Source organism: Enhydra lutris, unplaced genomic scaffold, assembly GCF_002288905.1.
Source record: "Enhydra lutris kenyoni isolate GAN:26980312 unplaced genomic scaffold, ASM228890v2 scaffoldscaffold18, whole genome shotgun sequence".
NCBI classification, from domain to species: Eukaryota; Metazoa; Chordata; class Mammalia; order Carnivora; family Mustelidae; genus Enhydra; species Enhydra lutris.
In genome coordinates, this window is record NW_019154102.1 from 19,158,112 (window position 1) to 19,180,397 (window position 22,286).

Below are 22,286 nucleotides of genomic sequence, written 5' to 3' on the forward strand. Positions count from 1 at the left end.
GAATGGTTGTGTTGCTGTTTGGAAGCAGTGAGTGGTGGCAAAACCCTAGACATACTGCAGAAAGGCAATGAACTGGAAGGTAAACTGTGGCCCCAGTTTCTAGCTCGCATTAGTTTTCTTAGAACTCCCCATAACTGTGGGCCCTTACCCTACCACACAAAGAACCTGCCAGCAATAGCTTGGGAGCAGGGAGGGGTAGAATCACCGTTTACACTGCCTCACTGATGAGTCTAAAATCCATGTAGACTCCATTTCTATTGTCCTCATGAAGCTAACCTTCCAGATGCCTAGCTGAAACTCATCAACACATACATACCTTCCACAAGGTTTTCAAACATATTTATTTTTAAATAAACCTTAAGAATACACCCTGGTTATAATTTGAGGGAGTACCAACAATAAGTTATTAGTACCATTCTTGTGGTGTATTATCAGATAATCACTGAGAATATGAATTCCTAATAATAATAACTGTTTGTTATTAACAATCACAAGGAACAAGGGCCATTAGACAAAATCAAATATATCAATTTCTAGGGCAAAAATGTATAAGGAATTCTCTAGTAAGTAATTTTGTTAAGTTTTTAAAACCCAATTATTGGAAGAACCAGCTCTTGTACTTACGGCACAGAATTCTTCAAAGGATATTCTTCCATCTCCATCCTTATCTGCATTTATTATGGTTTTGTCTACAATTTGCTGTAACTGTGTATCTTTCAGATTGTTCCCCACCATCATCTTCAGCACCTGGAAGAGTTCCCCATTGGAAATATAGCCATCTTTATCCATGTCATAGATACGGAAAGCAACTAAAAAAAAAAGAGTAAGGAAAATCAATGACAATTATAAGGCAACCACAAGTAAATACTTTAATTAGGAAGGAAAAAAGTAAGCATTCAAATATCTAGAATTAGAACTATGATGATAGCTCCTTCCCACATTTGATCCTGCCTCTAGGAGCAGTTAAACACAGTTGAGTAAGAGTATGGGCTTTGGTGGGGCGCCTGGGTGGCTCAGTGGGTTAAAGCCTCTGCCTTTGGCTCAGATCATGATCCCAGGGTCCTGGGATCGAGCCCCGCACTGGGCTCTCTGCTCAGCAGGGAGCCTGCTCCCCGCCCCCTCTCTGCCTGCTTCTATGCCCACTTGTGATCTGTCAAATAAATACACTCTTTTTTTTTTTTTTTTTTTAAAGAATATGGGCTTTGGAGTCAAGAGTGCTTGGCCAATTAGCGTACCTGAGGGTTAAGTTACTTAGCTTTGCTAACCTTCAGTTTCTACACATAAAATAGGGAATAATAACAGTTCCACCATACCAGGTTCTTTAGAGTACTTTATGATGACAAATAATACATATGAATTGCTTAGTACAGTGTCTGAAACATGGCAAAAGCTCAATAAATGATAGCAGTTGCTATTACTATTATTCTCATTTATACTGAGTTCATTTACAAAGGATGTCTGCATATGTCCTATGCCTCTGAGAACTGTTACTGAGTAAAACATCTCTCTAGTTAAGATACCTTAAAAAAGTATCAGATGTTTACTGTAATAGAGGCTGGCTACATAAAACCAAAATAATGGACTTCTGACTAAATAGGCATATAAATGAAGCTTACCTAATTAAATTAGAACATTTTTTCAAACTTGGATCAAAAAGTCTTATCCAAGACACATAGTTTATGTAGCTGTTTTCAGAAGGAAATTGGTGTTTCTATCCAACTAAAAAGCAACAATGACACTCTTTTTAAAAATACTAGTTGTAAATGTCCTAAAAGGACTTTCTGCAGAATATAAAATTGCTGTTATATATATTAAGCATCTAGAATAAAAGACATCTTTTTGAATATCTTAAAAGATTGTAATGGAGTATAGGGTAATAGTAGCATAAGAGGGAGAATGAACTCAGTGAAGAAAAATACTTACACCTCAACTTCTGTTCCTTATCTCCTTTGACACTGAACTGAGAGACTCCCTCAATGAATTCTGAATAAGAATAGAAACGTTTACAAATCAATTTTTAATATAAAAATATATATACCCCACACACACAAATTCACATATCCACAAAAACATGTTTCCTTGCTGCAAAAAAAAAAAAAAAAAAAAAAAAAATTACTACTAAGCAGTGTTTTAAACTAGAAATGCCAAATCTGAAACTTCAACAAGGTTCTATATATTTTTTTTTTTAATCTGAACTTGGGAGCTCTCTAAAGGTCAAATCAATTTGAACAATATTTATTAAGTAACACTGAGCTTATCACTAAGGGAAAAAACATTCTTTAAGCTATTTAACTCTTTTGGGGGGGGATGTAACTATAAAAGGGGGGCTTTTAAAAAATATATCAAGCCGTGTTGGGTTCTCTGCTCAGTGGGGAGTCTATTTCTCCCTCTCCCTCTGTGCTCTTTTTTCCTCTCTCAAAGCAAATAAATAAAACCTTTAAAAAATAAAAACATAAAGGCTGACTGGGTGGCTCAGTTGGTTAAGCAACTGCCTTCAGCTCAGGTCACAATCCCAGAGTCCCGGGATCAAGTCCCACATTGGGCTCCCAACTCCATGGGGAGTCTGCTTCTCCCTCTGACCTTCTCACCTCTTGTGCTCTCTCTCATTGTCTCTCTCAAATAAATAAATAAAATCTTTAAAAATATATAAAAAAAATAAAAACATGAAAAGATCATGGGGCACCTGGCTGGCTCAGTATGTAGGCAGCACATCTCACTTGAGTGTAGGGATTACTTAAAAATCTTTAAAAAAGAAGAAAGTATTATATTGTTTTGGGTTTTTAAAATTGTTTTAAGTAATCTCTATACCCAACCTGGGGCTCAAACTCATGACACCAAGATCAAGAATCTCGTGTTCTTCTGACTGAGCAGCCAAGCACCCTGATTATACATTGTTTGCCAGAACAAAAATAATTTTGCATTTCTGGTTCCAAAATTCAGACCCATTTAAATAAAGTCTTGTGAAAATGATCGTTTTTTCCTCACTGCCTGCTACACATTTAAGTCATAAAATCAGCTTTAGATCCCCCTTCACTTAATATTCAGTTCCTGGAAGGAAAATAACATCTGTTGGTGACAAATCATGGAATCAAATATAAAATTTTGTACCACGGTAATATTTTTACATAAAAGTTTACATAAAAATTTAGATTAAACAATCCTTTTTATAATGCTCACATCCTAATTACTACACCGCAATTTTATATTGATTAGTATAAGTCTCATTCTTTAAAGAAAAAAAAAAAAAGGCTTCTAAAAGTTCTGGGGCACCTGGGTGTCTCAGCGGTTAAGCATCTGCATTCAGCTCAGGTCATGATCCGAGAGTCCTGGGATCGAGTCCCATGTCAGGTTCCCAGCTCAGTGGGGAGCCTACTTTCTCCCTCTCCCACTTCCCCTGCTTGTGCTCTCTCTCTCTTGTCAAATAAATAAATAAAATCTTTTAAAAATATAAATAAAAATGTAGTTCTAATACTCTGTTTCCCTAGAGTAAGACTAGTTTTCTAAAAACAAAGGAAATACTAATTTTTTTTTTTTTTTAGCTTACCTTAGAGGACAATTTCATCACTTATGAAAAAGTAAAAGATCTTAGTTCATATTAAGGTTCATATACCACAGACTGAGAATTTAACAATTATATAATCACCACACACTTTTAAAAAACAAAATTTGTCAGACGTTTGCATACAAAAAACTGTAAAATAAGTCATAGATTACATAACTTGTTAAACTTAAACTGCTTTCTTACCTTTAAAGTCTACTTCTCCATTCCCATCTGTGTCAAATATATCTATTACTCGCTGTACTAAAGGATTCTGTTGTAACTCAGGCAGAGACATGAACTCTTCCACACTCAAAGAACCCGAATTGTCCAAATCAAGCTTCTTAAATCTCTTCCCTAGCCTTTTAATTTCATCAGCATCAACTAAAAGCAAACCAAAAGAAGCAAGATTTATAAATGATTTTATCAAAATTACAGGGAAAAAAATCCAGCAGTTAATCAATAGTAAGTTTAATTTCTAGTTTAATTAGAAGAGTCACATATACTATTAGTTAATTCCTTATAACAGATAAAGTCATAGTATTTTTATTTGGTTACCTTTTTGTTTGCCTGCCCCTGCCATTACATACAACCAACTGTATACTGCACCAAGATATTATAGGATTGCAATGCTAAGCTGATTATGGAAGTCAGGTGATTCCTACTAGGCAGACTAAATCAATCTCTGTTCTGTACACCAAAGCATCTTTTCACTTATCTTTTTAAAGTTTAATTTATTTCTAATAGTTATGGTTTGAACATGGTTCAAAATTCAAGACCTCCCTCCTACCCCACCCTGTAAATGTTGCCAGTTTCTTGAATACTCTTCCAAAGATAGTCTTAGCAAGTATGAGCAAATAGAACACAGGCATTTTACTTTTTTTAACCAAAAGAACCACAGCTAACAAAATTCACTTTTCAATGTTTTAAAGAAATAACAACTTAAGAAATGTTTGCATTAGTTTGTAACTACTCTATAAAAATTCAGTAGCTGGTCTCTCAGCAGCATATACGGTCTTGAAAAAAAGATAATTTTCTTCTAAATTACATTACTGTTTTCATTCCTTTAAGATATCAGAGTAACTCACATATAATTTTAATTGATAGCAGAAATACAAATATATTTAAAGCTATAACTTCCTAAAAGAAATTTTTCTAAAAAAATTAAGTCAAATGTTCCACAGCCCAAGTATACATGTATTACAGCCCACAATATTAGAGACTGAGACTGCAAACTGTTTTTGAAAATTCAAATATATGGCATCCTCATTATAAAAACGTAAAAGTTAAAGAGTAGATTTTTTTTTAAATATAAAAATACCTTAAAATGGAATAAAAACTGTATCTGAACGACTGAAGCACAGACTGTACAACTACCACATGCTGCTGACCGGAAGTAGTTCATATGCAACTGGTAAAGGGAGTCATGTCACTCAGTAGAACACAGAAATGTCAGTGGTGCGGAGGGACTTTTCCTCGTATGTTCTGGAGGAAGGGAAAGGAACTGTTTTCTCAAATTAAAGACCAAGTCTTGATAAAATTTTAAGGCTTTCCAACATTGTTATCTGGTGAAAAGTACCAGTAACAAATGAACAACCTGCAAAGATACTTCGTCTTTCCACCTCCGCCTCTCCCCACCACAGAGCCTCAAAACACAATTAATGAAGGTGACTATACCCTGGCTCATTATTTAATTTTTACAAAATTAGTTTCTACCAAAGCAGATGTCCTCAAGGACCTTGAGGAACATCCAAAATAGGAAGCATGAGTCCTAGTTTAAGGCTAACAAATGAATTGCTATGGTGCTTAATACAAATGCCAGAGGTTATTTGTGCTAAAATTTTTAAGACCATAACAGTTCTTCTATGTACTCTGTTACAAAGCTGCATAATGAGTGGTCTATCTAATCCATACTTTCCCCGGGACATAGGATGTTTGCAACATTTGAGGTTTGCAAGAATACATACGTTTTACTGTAAGAGAAATGCCTTTCTTAATTTAACAATTCATCTATAAACACTGCTTCCAACACCAAAATACACATTTCATAAACACATCAACTGCAGAGAGCCTTTTATCCCTCTATTAAAGAGTATTCCTTCTTTAATGAACAGATGATAAAAGCAAACTGTTCAAATAAACCTTATTTTCTAATTTTCTGTGATGAAACTGGATACCCTTACTCTTGGAGAAAAAAAAACTTAAATTTTTAAGTCCCTCAAATGCTTTTCATTTATTTACTTACAGGTTTCCTGTGCCACCTCAGATGAAACACCACTTTTCATTGTTCTTCTGTACACTACATATAAAAGTTGCTCAATAAATGTTTTAAATGAATATTCTAAGGGTTTCAGATTTAAAACATAATGATCAAAATGCTATCAGAATTTAGAGTAGAACTACTTACCTAGTCAGACACCAATTAGCAAACCTTTGAGAACAGTTTCTCCAAGTTCAGATTTTGCTGAAAGCACTTACTCTTCTCTCTCTACATACCAAGGATGAGTTAACTACTTTTTTTCTAGTAACCTTGAGTTTTGCCTTAGTTTACAACCACAAACCAGAAAAGGTGATGAGGAAATTGAGCAGAACGGATCACTAAAGTACATCACAAGAGGAAAAGGAAAGACATGTGTCCACCAACCACATCTCATACAGCAACAGCTCAGGAGTGTATCATTAGTTGGAAAGAACAAAGGCAGTAATGTACACCATATTACTTATGAACACTTAAGATTCCATTTACTAAGGCTGGCACATAAGTAACAGTTTATCTAGTCACATTATGAAACTGAAACTGAGGTGAAGGATTATTGTTTAAATGACCCAGAAAACCCCACTAATCCTGAAGAAAGCATTCTGGTCCTGACAAATGAATAAGAAATACTAAGAATAAAGATAAACCATCAAATAAATATACTTCTTTACACTGCCAGCAGTGATCTTTCTAAAAGGCACATTCAGCCAAATTGCTAGCTCTTGTGCTTACAAATTTGTAGTGGCTTCTTAATACAACCAGGATAAAAAATCTAGAGCCCTTGACAATATTTAGCTTCCACAAACACAAACCAGAAAATTTAAATTTCCATCCTTCTCTTCCCCCATTATCTTTACCTTAGCTACACTGCTCTCAGCACAGTTCAGATAGCATAAAATTCATGCATCCATTTCCTTATATATCCTTTACTGGAATGTCCTTCCCTGAACTCTCCATTTAGGAGACCCCTATCAATTTTTCTCTGATTAAAAAAAAGGGGGATACTAACTGTGTGCCCTGTGGTTATTAAGTATCATTAATGTATTCTCTGGCAAAAGCCCTTAAAGCAACATTTAAAACCATTTTCTGTCTTTTGCTTTAAATATCTTAAATGATATAAAACAGTCGATACCTATTCTGGATGAGTAGTTACAACATTCCTCAAAGGCAAAGCAACATGCCAGCGATCACACTTTAACAATAATTGCATTTTTAAAGCCCCTGAAGTAAGACCTAGAGGGAATGAGCTCTATGTAATTTTCTATTCACCACCATTCTCACACATCCCTTGCAGCCAAAACTCACCCAGAGATTCTTTAAGAAACCAGTTTAATTTGAAAGAAGGCATATCTCTTCTCCAACCACCCATTTATTTCCTCCTTTCTGTCCTTCCTGCTTATCCTAAGACACGGACTGCTTAGTACTTACTATAGTTGAGGCTAGCTGACCAACTGCAGGACTCTGTACCTAAACAGTTACAGTATTTTCAAATGGTTTGCCTAGAAGGCAATGCCATAAATATTTTTTAAAGCCAAGATTAAAGAAGGCTAGTTTTCAAAAAACAAATGGCAAATACAGTTATTTTAGGTATGGAACAAAGTGATCGGTTTGGTCTTTACTGTTGCCAGTAGAAGCAGCACTTCCTCTACCCAGCACTGCAGAGAAGATGTGTTGCAGGATTAAATGTATGCTCAGGTGTGAAACGGCATCTCAATTCTTGAAATATGGGTACTTAGCAATCTCCTACAAATTAGGCACAGATCTCTCAAACAGATTAAACCCACTAGTAGCATTAAATGTTTCAGATCTGCACTTCGTACAAGTTAAATATTAAAGAACAAATTCCAATTCGGGGTACCAGCTTTCATCAAAGATTTTTTCTAGTGCTTGGGATCATACTCCCTTAAAACAGATGGACAAGGGGAAAAAGAAAAAAAACAAACCTCACCCTCTTGACTCATCTTGTGACTCAGAGATACTCATTTTCATATGTTTTGCCAAGTTAAAACATGTTATTTTTCTTAGTTTTTGTAAGGACTTCTACTTTTTGAAAGGACTATCAATTTTAATAATTGAAAATGCCCACCTATTCACATTATACAAAGTACTAAAATAATCTTATGAAGTCATATATATCATTATCTAAAATTTAAGGACATTAAAAAGTTGATCTTTTCATCAGTTTATGAAATATAAAGTTGTTAATAAGAACTGATACCTGCTAATGCAGAAAACACCAAATTATACTGTTGAGACCTTACCCAGATCAATGCACCATGACTATACTCAGAGATAAAGGTGAAATCTAGATGGCATCTCATTTTAACAAGTGATTTCAGGAATCTTATTAACACATAAAATTATTAAGCATTTGCTTATAGCGAGCCCACTTGGCTACAGTTAATTTTATTTTTTGCATTGATATGTAGGATTTGTTTTGTTTTGAATTCCAGTATAGTTAACATAAAGTGTTGTATTAGTTTCAGGTGTACAGTACAGTGATTTAACAATCCCATACATTACCCAGTGCTCATCACAAGTGCACTCCTGAATCTTCATCCACCTACTCACCTCCCCTCTGGTAACCATCAGTTCTCTAGAGTTAAGTGTCTGTTTCTTGGTTCAAGTCTTTTTTTCCCTTTGCTCATTTGCTTCTTAAATTCCACATATAAGTTAAATTGTATGGTATTTGTCTTTATCTGACTTACTTCTTTTAGCTTTATACTCTCTGGCTCCAACCATGTTGCTGCAAATGGCAGTTTCATTCTTCTATAGCAGAGAACAATATTCCACTGTATATGTATACCATCTCTTCATCCATTCATCTATCAATGGACACTTGGACTCCTTCCATAATTTAGCTATTGGAAATAATGCTGCTACAAACACAGGGCTGCATGTATCCCTTTGGTGTTTTTGTATTTTGGGGGTAGATACCCAGTAGCATGATTACTGGATTGTAGGGTTATTTTTAACCCTTCAAGGAATCTCCATGTTTTCCCAGAGTGCCTGCACCAGTTTGCATTCCCCCCAAAAGGGCAAGAGGGTTCCTTTTGTCTCCACATCCTCATTAAGACTTGTTTCTTGGGTTTTTCATTTTAGCCATTCGGACAGGTGTGAGGTGGTATCCCACTGTAGTTTTGATTTGCATTTCCCTGAAGATGAGTGATGTTGAGCATCCTTTCATGTGTCTGTTGGCCATTTGTAGGTCTTTTTTTTTTTTTAAGATTTTATTTATTTGACAGAGACAGAGCGAGAGGGAACACAAATAGGGAGAGTGGGAGAGGGAGAAGCAGGCTTCCCACCGAGCAGGGAGCCTGACATGGGTCTCGATCCCAGAACCCTGGGATCATGACCCAAGCCGCAGACAGACACCCAACCACTGAGCCACCCAGGCACCCCTGTAGGTCTTCTTTGGAGAAATATCTTTCATGTCTTCTGCCCATTTTTAATTGGATTATTTGTTTGGGGGGCACTGAGTTGTATCAGTTCTTTCTATATTCTGGATACTAACCCTTTATCAGGTATGTCATTTGCAAATATCTTCTCCCATTCCGCAGACTGCCTTTTAGTTTTGACTATTTCCTTTGGTATGTGGAAGCTTTTTATTTTGATGAAATCCCAAGAATTTATTTTTGCTTGCCTCAGAAAACTTACCCCTTGCCTTAGAAGACTTATCTAGAAAAATGTTGCTATAACTGATGTCAGAGAAATTACTGCCTGTGCATTCTCTTCTAGAATGTTTATAGTTTCAGGTCTCACATTTAGGTCTTTAATCCATTTTGAATTTATTTTTATGTATGGTTTAAGAAAGTGGTCTAGTTTCATTCTTGTGCATGTAGCTGTCCAGTTTTCCCAACAACATATATTGAAGAGAGCTACAGTAAATTTTAATAAATACTGTCAACTGGACATATTAGTACCAGAGTAATATAATACTAAGATAAAGTTGCATATTCATTCATCACTCACATAAAGAAACACAACCATCTCCCTTCATATTTTTTCTCACTTAGAAAAAAAGAATAAAAGAAGATTCCAAAATAGTATTATATAGAAGACATCTACATCTCTAGCTGTTAAAGCACTAATATTATTACCACATACACCCCAACTGCTACTCCACTGTGAGGGTTAAAAGAAAAACAACTGTGAAGTCTAAGCCCTTTTAGGTGATTCCGAGGTTTCTCAAAATGAAAAGAAGCAAGCAGAATGGCAGAAAAATTAACCTTCCCTAACTTTAGCCAATTCCCCAAAATTGTGTAGTAGTCAACAGAAACAATACTATTCCTCCCTAAGGAAACTCTTTTAAATAGCCAATTTATAAATAATTTACTATTAGTCTATTAATCATCTAAGAACAAAAAAATGTCTTTTCAAGTCCTTCTAGCAATAATAATATTTTCAAAGACACTTAAATGTAATGTGGAATCCTGGAAAAGAAAACTTTTCAGATGTCACCAGTTTTTTCACTAAAATAAGCACTTTAATAGTACTGTTCCAATGTTAATTTCTTGATTTTGGTAACTGTACTATGGTTTAGTAAGACATTAATATTAGAGAAAGCTAGATAAGAGATACCTGGGAACTTTATAATTTCTTTTAATAATTTCTCCCTAGTCTCCTCTAATTTGTGACAGCTCTTAATTCTTCCCTTGTCTTCCACAATCTTGAAACTCTCAATCCAATATTTTGTGGAATGTCCCTCAGCTTGGGCTTGTTGATGTTTTCTCATAATTAGGCAGAACTTGGGAATGTGGGGCAAAAATACCATAGACATGATGATATGTCCTTATCAGCACACTGTTATCAAAGGATTCACAATGTCAATGTGTTTTTGCTAGTGATGTTAACTTTGATCACTTGGGCAGGGTGATGTCTGCCAGATTTCTCCACTATAAATCTACTACCTTTCCCTTTATATTAAAAACTATCAGGGAAGGGGGGGGCACAATACTTTAAGACCATGCAAATATCCTATTTCTCCTAAAACTGTGACCTAATTTTAGCTTCCATAGGTTAATCTTGTAAGAATTTATTACTATGGTATTTGCCTAGTAATGATCTTCTTTTCCCCTTTCTTCCTACATTAATTGAAATGTTCCTATTTAAGAAAAAATAAAAAACTGTCCCTTCTCCCCATTTATTTCTTTATTCAGTTATTCATATTACAGCATGGATTCACAGATATTTATTTTATTGTATAGGTTAAAACCCAATAATGTCATTACTTGTTAATCAGAATTTTCCAGCTTTAAGTACTTACTACCTCAAGTTGGCTCCTGCATGACCTGTCAACAATCCCCATTTGAGTACCTTCTTAATTTCTGGCACCATAAGATATTCCAGCCTCATCCTAACTATACATGGTATTTTCCAAGCAGAGATTCCCCAATCTATTTTGGATGGCAGGATATTTAGAACTGAATTATAGAATGAAAACTATTAGGAAAGATTACTCTAATAAGGAATCTTAGAATTTCTATCTTAGAAATATTTTGGAAAGAGCCATCAGGCATGACAAAATTACTTATGAAGAAACATGTACTGAATGACTTATAAAGACTATCACAAGAATAAAGCACTATAGTGTTATCAATACAAGAAGTTGGGTAGTTTCTCAACATAAAGTTTGATTTTAAAGTTTTAAAGTTTTGTGTAAAATGTATCTCTTACAAAGGTAATGAGTAATGTATTTTCATGTTACCCCAAATAAGGTGCAAAAACCACCAGAGGGCGCAGTAGAGATGGTCACAGATAAAACCTTCATTAAACAGTTCCAAAAAACCCCCAAATTCTGTAATGACCTTGTGTACAGACTAGCAGTTTAATATTTATATTCTGCAAGGAACTGTTTGACAACAGAGAAAGAACCCTACCAATAGCACGAGAAAATTGAAAAACTATTTTATGAAATAAGAACACATAGTCACACAAATTTGTGCAGTCTTTTCTTACAAAGAAAAATTTTCCTCCACTTAAAAGGTCTAGATTTTAGGGGTATATCATAATTTTCTAGTGCAAGAGGCAACATGCACTTTTGGTGTTTCTAGATTATAATTTTTATATAATTTAAGAATGAAATATGGGGGCATGGGTGTGCTCAGTTGGTTAAGCTTCTGCCTTTGGCTCATGTTATGATGCCAGGGTCCTAGGATTGAGTCCCAGGTTGGGCATCCTGCTCAGCGGGAGTATGCTTCTCCCCTCTCCCTCTAACCCTTCCCCTTGCTCATGCTCTTGCTTGCTCTCAAATGAATAATCTTTTAAAAAAAATGAATTGTCAAATATGCAAAAGCTAGACATCAGCACCAAGAATTATCAAGTTGTAAAATGCTAATAAGAAATTTTAAGCCAACTGTGAGAAATCAGACATTCCAAAAATATATTATTAAATACATAGTTCTATGGGTTTTGACAAGTATATACACTTATGTAAAGCATCACTACAATCAAGATAAAAGCACATTTCCATCACCCAAAAACATTCCTCTGAGCCCTTCTGCAATCAATCACATGCCCTACCACCAACTGCAGGTAACTACTGTTCTGCTTTCTGTAACTGTGTCTAGAATTCCATACAAATGAGATCATATAGGATGTACTCTTGTATCTACTTTTTCTTATCTAGTTTTTTTTTACATTAATTCATATGTCAGTAGTTTGTTCTTTTTTATTGCAGAATAGTATAGTCCACTATATGGATATACACTTTTTAATGCATTCATCATTTACTAAACATACCTGCTGTTTCCTGTTTGAGACTATCAGGAATAAAACTGCTAAGAATAGTCACAAATTCTTTTTTGTAAACAAATGTTTTCCTGGGCTTGCTACGTCAGATGGGGTAAATATATGTTCAACTTTCAGAAACCGTCACAAAGTTGTCCAGAGTGGTGTACCTTTTTTCATTCTCATCATTAATATAGGAGAACTCCAGGAGCTTCACATTCTTGTCAACGCGTGGTACTGTCGGTCTTTTTAAGTTTAGCCATTCTAGTGGGTAGTAGCAGTACGTATAGTTGTAATCTGCACTTCTCTAAGGACTAATGATCTTGAATACCTTTTTCATGTAATTATTTTCAATTTATCTATCTTCGTTTGTGAAGTGACTGTTTAAATCTTTTTCTCTTTTAAAAACTGAGTTGTCTGAAAGAGCTGTGAAATTCTGTAGGTATTTCAAGTATTTTCTCCCAGTCTGTTAAGCTACCTTTTCATGTCTTTTTTGATGACTTTTTTTTAAAGACTTTATTTATTTATTTGACAGAGAGAGACATAGCAAGAGAGGGAACACAAAGAGGGGGAGTGGGAGAGAGAGAAGCAGGCTTCCTGCTGAGCAGGGAGCCCAATGCCGGGCTTGATCCCAGAATCCTGGGATCATGACCCTAGCTGAGGCAGATGCTTAATGACTGAGACACCCAGGAGCCCCTGCCTTTTCATGTCTTTTCAAGACCAAAAATGTGAGGTGCCTGGGTGGCTCAGTTGGTTGAGCATCTGACTCTTGATTTTGGCTCAGGTCATAATATTGGGGTCATGGGACCAGGCCCTGCATCGGGCTCAACACTTAGTGCAGAGTCTGCTTTGGGATTCTCTCTCCCCCAGCTTCTCCCACTGCCCCTCCCCCAATTCGTGCTCAATAGATAAATAAAATCTTAAACAGCAAAAATGTTCAATTTTGATGAAATCCATTTTTTTCTTTTATGATTCATGTTTTATGTATACCAAAAATCTTTGTCTATCCTGGTTGTGAAGATTTTCTCCTATGTTTTCTTCTAGAAGTTCCATAGTTTTGGCTTTTATGTTTGTATCTATGACCCATGTAATTTTTTGTATATGGTATGAGGGTAGAGGCAGATTTTTATTCCATATAGAAATATAGTTATATTTTATTGAAAAGTAGCCCTTATAATGGCATCCTTGGTGCATTTGTGAAAAATCTACTCTACAGGGGCACCTGGGTGGCTCAGTCAGTTGAGCATCCAACTCTTGATTTTCTCAGGTCATGATCTCAGGGTTGTGAGATAAAGCCCTGTGTCAGGTTCCACACTCAGCAGAGAGTCACCTTGAGATTCTCTTTCCCTCTCTACCCCTCCCACTGGTGCACTCTTAAATGAAAAAATAAATAAATAAATCTTTTTTTAAAAAGCAAGTATACAAATCAATATGTTGTACACCTTACATTTACACAATGTTATATTGTTATACTGACATAATGTCAACTATATTCAATTATATTCATTTAAATAAAAATTAGAAACCAATTATATATATATTTACCAGTGAAGCTACATATGCATGTATATATATGTATGTATGTATGTTATGTATTTATACGGATCTATACCCTCTACTGTGTTCCATTAATTTATCTTATACCAATGCCAGACTTACATTTTAATAATAAACGTTTCAATCAGGGAGCACTGTCCTCATACTTTATTGTTCTTTTTCAAAATTGTTCTGGCTTTTCTCAGACCTGTACATTTCCATATGGAATTAACAATTAGTTTGGTAATTTTTACAAAAAGCTTACTGAGAATTTGCTAAGGATTGGCTTGAATCTATAAATCAGTCGGAGTAGAAATGATGCCTTAACAGTATCAAGTCTTCCAATCTATGAATGTGGTTATCTCTCTTCGTTTATTGAGGTTTTTTTAAGTTTCTCTTAGTAATATTTTACAGTTACACATAAAAATCTTACAAATATTAGGTTAAATTTTTATATGAATAACTCGTTTTTTCTTTATAAATGGTGTTTCTGTCAATTTCATTTTAATTATTGTGATTATATAAACTTCCACAGATTTTTGCATACTGTCCTCGTATCTTACAATCTTGCCAAATTATTTCTAGTAACTCAGAATTTGCTATATATACAATGATGTCATCTGAAAATAAAGACTATTTTTTACTCCTTCCTTCCTAATCTGAACGTAATTTATTTCTTTTTCTGGATCTAATGTACTGACCAGGACTTCTAGTACAGTTTTGACTACATTTGGTCAGAGTGAAAAACCATGCCTTTTCCCCAATCTTACGTGAGAAGGATTCAGTCTTTCATCATTAAATATGATGTTAACTACAGGCTTTTTATAAATGATTTATCAGAACTAGGAAGTTCCTTTCTATTCCTAATTTGCTAAGAGATTTACCCCTGAACTCTGTCAAAGATTTTGCTACATCTACTGATAAAATCATGTTGTTGTTGTTTTTTTCCTCTTATTCTGGCCACATAGTGAATTAGATTATTTATAATTTAAAAATGATACTCAGGATAAATTCCACTTGGTCGTGTTTTATTGTCCTTTTTACATATTGCTGGATTTGACTTACAAATATTTAAAGATTTTTGCATTACATTCATGGTGAATGTTGGTCTATAGTTTTCTATAATGTCTTTGATATTGCTAATGGTGTAATGCTAGCTTCTATTTTCTGAAGGAATCTAGATTATGATTTTTTTTTTCATTAAATGTTTGCTAGAATTTACCAGGAAAGCCATATGGCTAGGTTTCTTTGTGGAAAGATTTTTAAATAAGAATTTAGTTTCATTAACAGATACAATTCTATTAAGATTTTCTACTACTTTTGTGTCAGCTTTAAGGTTTCTGAAGAAATTTTTCCATTTATTCTAAGGTGTAGAACTTACTGGCACAAAATTCTTCATAATGTTCCCTTGTTATGTATTAACATCTGTAGGATCTGTAATGATTTCAGTTCTTTTGTTACTGATATTGGTAATTGCATTTTCTTTCTTCTACAGTATTCCTTTAAAATGTGAATACTGTATGTTCCACTAACTTCTTCCTTCCTTATATAAAAGGCATAACCAAAAATGATCCATCACACAGAACTCGTTCAGGCAAATGAATGTTGTCCAAAAATGTTAAAATAAGCTACACAGTTGGAGTAATCTTAAAATTCTTTCTTAAAATTGTTTTCAGAGCTAACTGAGCTTTAGAAGAAAATTTGTCATAGAAAAGCCATGTAATGTAAATTGTTCAAAGAAACCTTGGAGATGAAACACTCATGATGAGAAAACAGACCCAGAGAGTTAAATAAGTTGCTCAATTCTATAAAGCTTGATGACAAAGCTAAGTGACAGGATTTCTTGAAATACCTTCTGATCTAATTTCTCTTCCTATGTTAGCTCCATGAGAACAGTTAGTACAGAAGTTTAGGCTAAGAGATATCAGACACTGCTGTTCATCACCCTGCATTTTCGGGCTAAGTGTGGAGAAAAGGAAATAATAAGAATGTTCTCGCTCCAGACAGATAAAAATCAAACCATATAATTCTGAGATGTTCTCCAACTTATACATTACTGGTTTTCCTACTGAAGGTGTTTAGATTGATGTTGTTTTTCTTCTTTTGGTTTATCTATATTGTGGTTCTAATCAAAATAAGCAATAAGCTACTAAAAAAAAGCATATGTTTATAAGATATATTTATATAAGATCATAAAAACACAAGTTTTCTCACTGTTATTAATAACCATGGCTTAAAAGTCACACCTTTTTTTTTAAACCTAAGTGCACACTGTGTAGGTCAGTAACGTATCTTATTCAAAAGATATAGCTCTTAAAGATTTCCATTGTTTTGTAGGTCAAATCCAACCCCCAATCCATTACACATCATATTCTCCAGGTTTTCCTCTTGTTCTTATCTGTTCCTATGTTCTGTTGCATTTAAACACTTAGTTGTACTTTTCTTTAGTTTTGTACCACCCCCTATCCCAAACTCCCCCCAAAATGCAAGAATATGTATTTAAGAGTCTTCTATTACATTCAACACCAATTATTCAAGACTTATTTATGGCTGCTCCAGAGTTCAATCTCGTTTATCAGTAATGGGACACTACATACGCAGGGTTTTGGTTTTTTTGTTTGTTTGTTTTTTCTTATTGACTTGACTTTTATGTTAAGAAATTCTGGAAGGGAGGAAGGGAAGGAAGGCAGGTTCCAGCACACAATTTATATAATGGCTTTTCTTTATTCTTGAAGTCATTCTTCACAAACAATTCTAGCTTCTTGCTCTAATTTGTACCAACTGCTTTCCAGACCCACTAGCATAGCTGTTACTCTTTTCTCTAAAACATCTTTTCACTGGTGTCTTAGAGATTTGGTTTCTTGGATCTCATTTCATCTTCTTTAACTTCTACTTCATTTTTCCAGGTACATATTCAAGAACTTATAAAAAATAAATTTCCCAAGTCCTTAAATATCTGAAAATGTCTTTAATTTGATCTCATACCTGAAAAATCATTTAAACTGGTATCAAATTCTGGATTGAGGAATTCAGAACTTTGAATAAAATGTTCCACAGCTTTCTGCTAATAAATCCAATACCAAAAGATTTCTGTTCTTTTTAAGTAATTTTTTTCCCCTGTCTAGTTGTAGGGTTTTCTTTCTACTCTTGGAATTTTAAAATTACAAAAGAAGTTGAGACTAAATGTTGATTTTTTTTATTAAACTTCTTGGTTATCAGAATGCTCTTTCAATCAGAATATTTGATTTTACAGGTGAGGAAAATTTCTCTCTCTCACTGATGAGTTTTGCTTCTATTTTATCTATTACATACCTTGAAATTCACTCTAGGCAGATACTATTACTCACTGTATTTGTGCCCCAAATCTTTCCTTTCTTGTATATTTTTCCTTATCCTTTGCTCTAACATTCTGAAGGAGATCCAAGAATTCATCATACTTTTGCTAACTGGTTGGCTAGGCTTTTTCACCAGCTAAAGTAACCAACTTCTGCATACCAGCTATAAAATTATTCAAATTCTGGCAGACTATCACATCACTACATGTCATGCACTTCACTGTTAAAACCTCGAATTTGTAAATGCTACCATACCAAAATTGGATAGTCTGGCCCCTCAGTTTTTCTTAAGACTACCTGCCTAAAAACTTAAAATATTTAGAACCTAGCAGACAATCCAGGATTTTTTTTTAAGAAGTTACCTATAATGCAAAACAAGGAAACATCTCAAAACCCAGATGTTCAAGTCCTACACTATCCTTTAGAAAACTTTTCATCTTTCTCTCCATTATTCAGCTCTAAAGTTTTACTCAAAGCAGAATGTAAGTAATTCTCAGTGGACTAGGTAAAACAGAGTTCAGGATCACTAAATTACTAAACAAATGGTAAATCATGGCTGCTAGATTAAAAAACATTAACTATGTGATACATTTATGAATATTTTAATCAAAGAAACAAATGTAAAAGTCAATTTCAAAGTTGATGGCGAAAAAGTTTTTAAATACTAAATAGTATTGTAGGAATAAAATGTGTTTGTTTTTTTTAAAGATTTTGTTTATCTGTGTGTGAGAGAGAGAGGGAGAGCAAACATGAGCAGGGGAAGGGCAGAGGAGAAGCAGACTACCCGCTGAGCAGGGAGCAAGACACAGGGCTTGATTCCAGGACCCTGGGATCTTGAGCTGAGCCAAAGGCAGACGCCTACCCAACTAAGCCACCTAGGCACCCCCATAGGAATAAAATGTTTTAAAACATTCTGAGCTATGCACAAACTGAATTCTTATTGATATTAAAAAGGTTTCCTCCGGGGCGCCTGGGTGGCTCAGTGGGTTAAAGCCTCTGCCTTCGGCTCAGGTCATGGTCTCAGGGTCCTGGGATCGAGCCCCGCATCGGGCTCTCTGCTCAGCAAGGAGCCTGCTTCCTCCTCTCTGCCTGCCTCTCTGACTACTTGTGATCTCTATCAAATAAATAAATAAAATCTAAAAAAAAAAAGGTTTCCTCCAAAGATTTCTGAGATGATGAATAAAGGTTTGAGAGTCAACCAGAAATCACTCTTTAGAACACACATTATTTAAAAATCGAATGAGGGGCACCTGGGTGACTCAGTCAGTTAAGCACCCAACTCTTTATTTCAGCTCAGGTCATGAGAGCAAACCCTGCATCGGGCTCTGTGCTTAGCAGGCAGTCTGCTTGAGATTCTCTCTCTCTCTTTCCCCCTCTGCCCCTCCTCCCTCCCATGGGTGCACTCTCTCTAAAATAAATAAAATCTTTAAAATAAATAAATACTCAATGAAATTAAGCGAGTCCATATAAGAAAGGGAAAAGAGGAATAAAAGAAAGACATAAATAAAAGAAATAAAAGAAGACATTAAATTCACCTTAGATTAACTTTTTCTCTGAAAAAGTTTTCATAACAAAAAACTACATTCTAAAGACTAGGACTATGTAAACTTCCCTGTGACCATCTGAGAGCAGAAATTAACAGCACAAGATAAAGTCTCTACACTTTCAAGTCACCTGTAAATACTCAAACCGTAAACAAAATTGCCTGAATATGAGACTGTTTACTCACAATGAGAGCAGTGCCTAAAGGCTAATTAATCAGGTCTTCAAGGTTTCTACACATAGCTCTTTATGCAAAAGGACATGCCTTCAGAATCTGCCAAGCTCTTCTTAAGTCCCCTTCTAATGAAAAGAAAATTGAGAAATCTTTTTAGATAAAATATTTCTTGGGGTGCCTGGGTGGCTCAGTCGGTTGGGTGTTTGACTCTTGATTTCAAGTCATGATCTTGGGGTTGTGGGACAGAGCCCCATATCAGACTCTGCTCAGTGCAGAGTATGTTTGGGATTTTCTCTCCCTCTCGCATCCCCCCCCCCATGCATCTCTAAAATAAATAAAATCTTAAAAAAAAAAAAAAAGTAGAGCGAGATTTGTCTTTCATCTACATTCAGTCTACAAAATAAGCCAGACCTAAGTTTACCAATCTTATCAGAAACATTCAGAATTACACTGGTTTTATCAGCAGTAAAAATTAGCTGAATCTGAGTTTCCACTCTAACTAGCAACTATTCCCCCATTTAGTCTTCTGCTTAAACTATCTGAAGTAGTATATTTCACTCAGCCACTTTTCCAAGTTATCATGCCAATTTACAACTAAGGTCTCAACTTTGAGCAAATCACCCCAACAGAGTGAGTATACATTTCCTAGTCCAGCCAGGTTAGCCAACAGACAACAAAGTCACAATGGCCTACAATAATTTAACTCATTAAGAAGTGAACAATGGGGACGCCTGGGTGGCTCAGTTGGTTAAGCAGCTGCCTTCGGCTCAGGTCATGATCCCAGCGTCCTGGGATCGAGTCCCACATCGGGCTCCTTGCTCATCGGGGAGCCTGCTTCTCCCTCTGCCTCTGCCTGCCATTCTGTCTGCCTGTGCTTGCTCTCTCTCCCTCTCTCTCACTGACAAATAAATAAATAAAATCTTTAAAAAAAAAAAAAAAAGGAGTGAACAATGAATTGAGAGACAAAAATAAGGAGGAGGAGGAGGCAGAGCAAGAGCAGGAAGAGAGGAGGAAAATACCCATCTATGTATTGGACAAGTCCAGTTGTTTTTTTGGTTTTTTTTTTTTTTTGGAAAAGTCCAGTTTTACCTAAAATCATTCTATAAACACAAATATAACACTGATCTTGTAAAACCTACTATAAGGAAGGTGATTAAAAACCTGACTCTGGAGCAGGACTACTTGAGATCAACTCATGGTTTTGTTACTTCACCTGCTGATGCGTGGCCTTAAGCCTATTACCAAAGGTCCCTCTACCTCCTGTATTCTCACCTATACAACAGGGAAAGTAAACCTCTCTCATGAGGCTACTGTAAGGATTAAAAAGGTTAATATATGTAAATTGCTCAGAATAGTGCCTGGCACATGTTAAATGCCATAAAAGTATTTGTTGTGCTTAGTTAATAAAATAAATGGAATGATTGGTAACTACTGAGTTTTCCTAAAGGTACAACCTTTAAAATTATCCAAGTAGTTGTCTATTAGTCCAGCTATGAGCTCTTACTAGCTTATTCAGTCAACAGGTATTTATTCAGCATCTGCTTTATGCCACGCATTGCACTTATGTTTCTACTGTCAATGCCTCCATTCCTTTATGGGTGAAATGTGCTTAAGCAGCCTCTTAATATTATTAAAGCTTGTTGTGTTGCATGCCCTACTTAACTATAAATCAATTTTCTCTCCTTGATATTACTCTTAGTTAACCTACCTCTCCCTTTTTCCATTCATTAAAAAAAAAAACTTTCAATAACAGAAAATTTGAGACACATACAATAGTTTAATGAATCCCATATAACAGCTTTAATTAACATATGAGAAATCTTATTTTATTTACACACCCATTTCAATTATCTTACAGCAAATCCCAGACATACCATTTCCTTGTCTTTGATTAGTATATACTCTAAAATATTCTTTTTAAAAAGATCACAATAACATTACTTGAAAAATATTAATAAATTAATAATTAACTCCTTGACATTAAATAATAATGCTCCAGTTTTCCCAAACATCACAAATGACACTTCACATTTTCTGAATCCACCAGATTTGGCAAAAAAGGCAATGTGTCAATAAAACAGAAGTGACCTTAATAGTAACAGTTTCATGACAGTACTAAGAGAATGAAACCCAGAATGTAGCAGGCCAAGAAATTAGCAGAAATAAGGAAATGGATATAACTGTATATGCTCTTTTAAAAAAAAAAAAAAGTATAAGAAAAAGTGAAAGGTATACACAGGATCAGAATCACAGCATAGTTGGTTGTATGTTTAAACTGAAGAGAGATGAAGAGGCTGAAGACATAGGAAAAAACAGAGAAACAAAATAAGGTCCTAAAGATGAGACTAGAATAAGGACCCTGAATATGGGAGCTGTAACACAAACTCGGACACTGCCAGAAGGAGTTAGTTAAGTATGAATGGGACTGGGAAAATTAGCAGGCAGGGGTGGAAGGTGGAGATGGGGGCATGTGAAGGCTAACACTTAAAGGTTTCCAGTTTTCTTCAGAATCAGGAGACAAAGCACTGATTAAAAGCAGAGTATGGATTATGTAGGGTTTTGGACAGAATCTTGAAGACTTGGATGGAATGTAAGGAGATTGGGGGTAAAAAAATGGACCAGATAGGTAAAAAATTAGTCAGCATTCAAATTGTATACAGCTTTCAAAATGATTTTTCTTTTTTTTTTTTTTAAAGATTTTATTTATTTATTTGTCAGAGAGAGAGAGAGGGAGAGAGAGCAAGCACAGGCAGACAGAATGGCAGGCAGAGGCAGAAGCAGGCTCCCTGATGAGCAAGGAGCCCGATGTGGGACTCGATCCCAGGACGCTGGGATCATGACCTGAGCCGAAGGCAGCTGCTTAACCAACTGAGCCACCCAGGCGTCCCTCAAAATGATTTTTCAAGGATCACCCCTTCACGAAGCTTTTCTTCCTTTTCTCTCTCTTTTTTTTTTAGAGAGAGAGGAAGAGAATCTTAAGGAGGCTCCACACCCAGAGTGGAGTGAGGCAAGGGGCTTGATCTCACTCTCAGGATCCTAAGATCATGACCTGAGTGGAAAAAGTCAGACGCTTCACTGACTAAGTCACCCAGGCTGCCCCTCCATCAAGTTTTTCTTAATGACCTTAACCAAAAGTAATTTTCCCTCCTAAGAACTTTAGTTTTCATTTCTCAT

At 35.3% G+C, this 22,286-nt stretch overlaps 1 protein-coding gene across 1 annotated transcript in view; it reads right to left on the reverse strand.

Moving 5' to 3' along the window:
- LOC111148007 (protein phosphatase 3 regulatory subunit B, alpha) overlaps positions 1-22,286 on the reverse strand; it is a 65,046-nt gene that overhangs the window by 12,232 nt on the left and 30,528 nt on the right. Inside the window, exons 3-5 of the mRNA XM_022504342.1 lie at positions 3,746-3,922; positions 1,924-1,983; positions 625-809 (exon numbers count right to left, since the gene is read on the reverse strand). Of these exons, the coding sequence (XP_022360050.1) occupies positions 625-809; positions 1,924-1,983; positions 3,746-3,922 (422 nt within the window). The remainder of the gene's footprint in view (positions 1-624; positions 810-1,923; positions 1,984-3,745; positions 3,923-22,286) is intronic.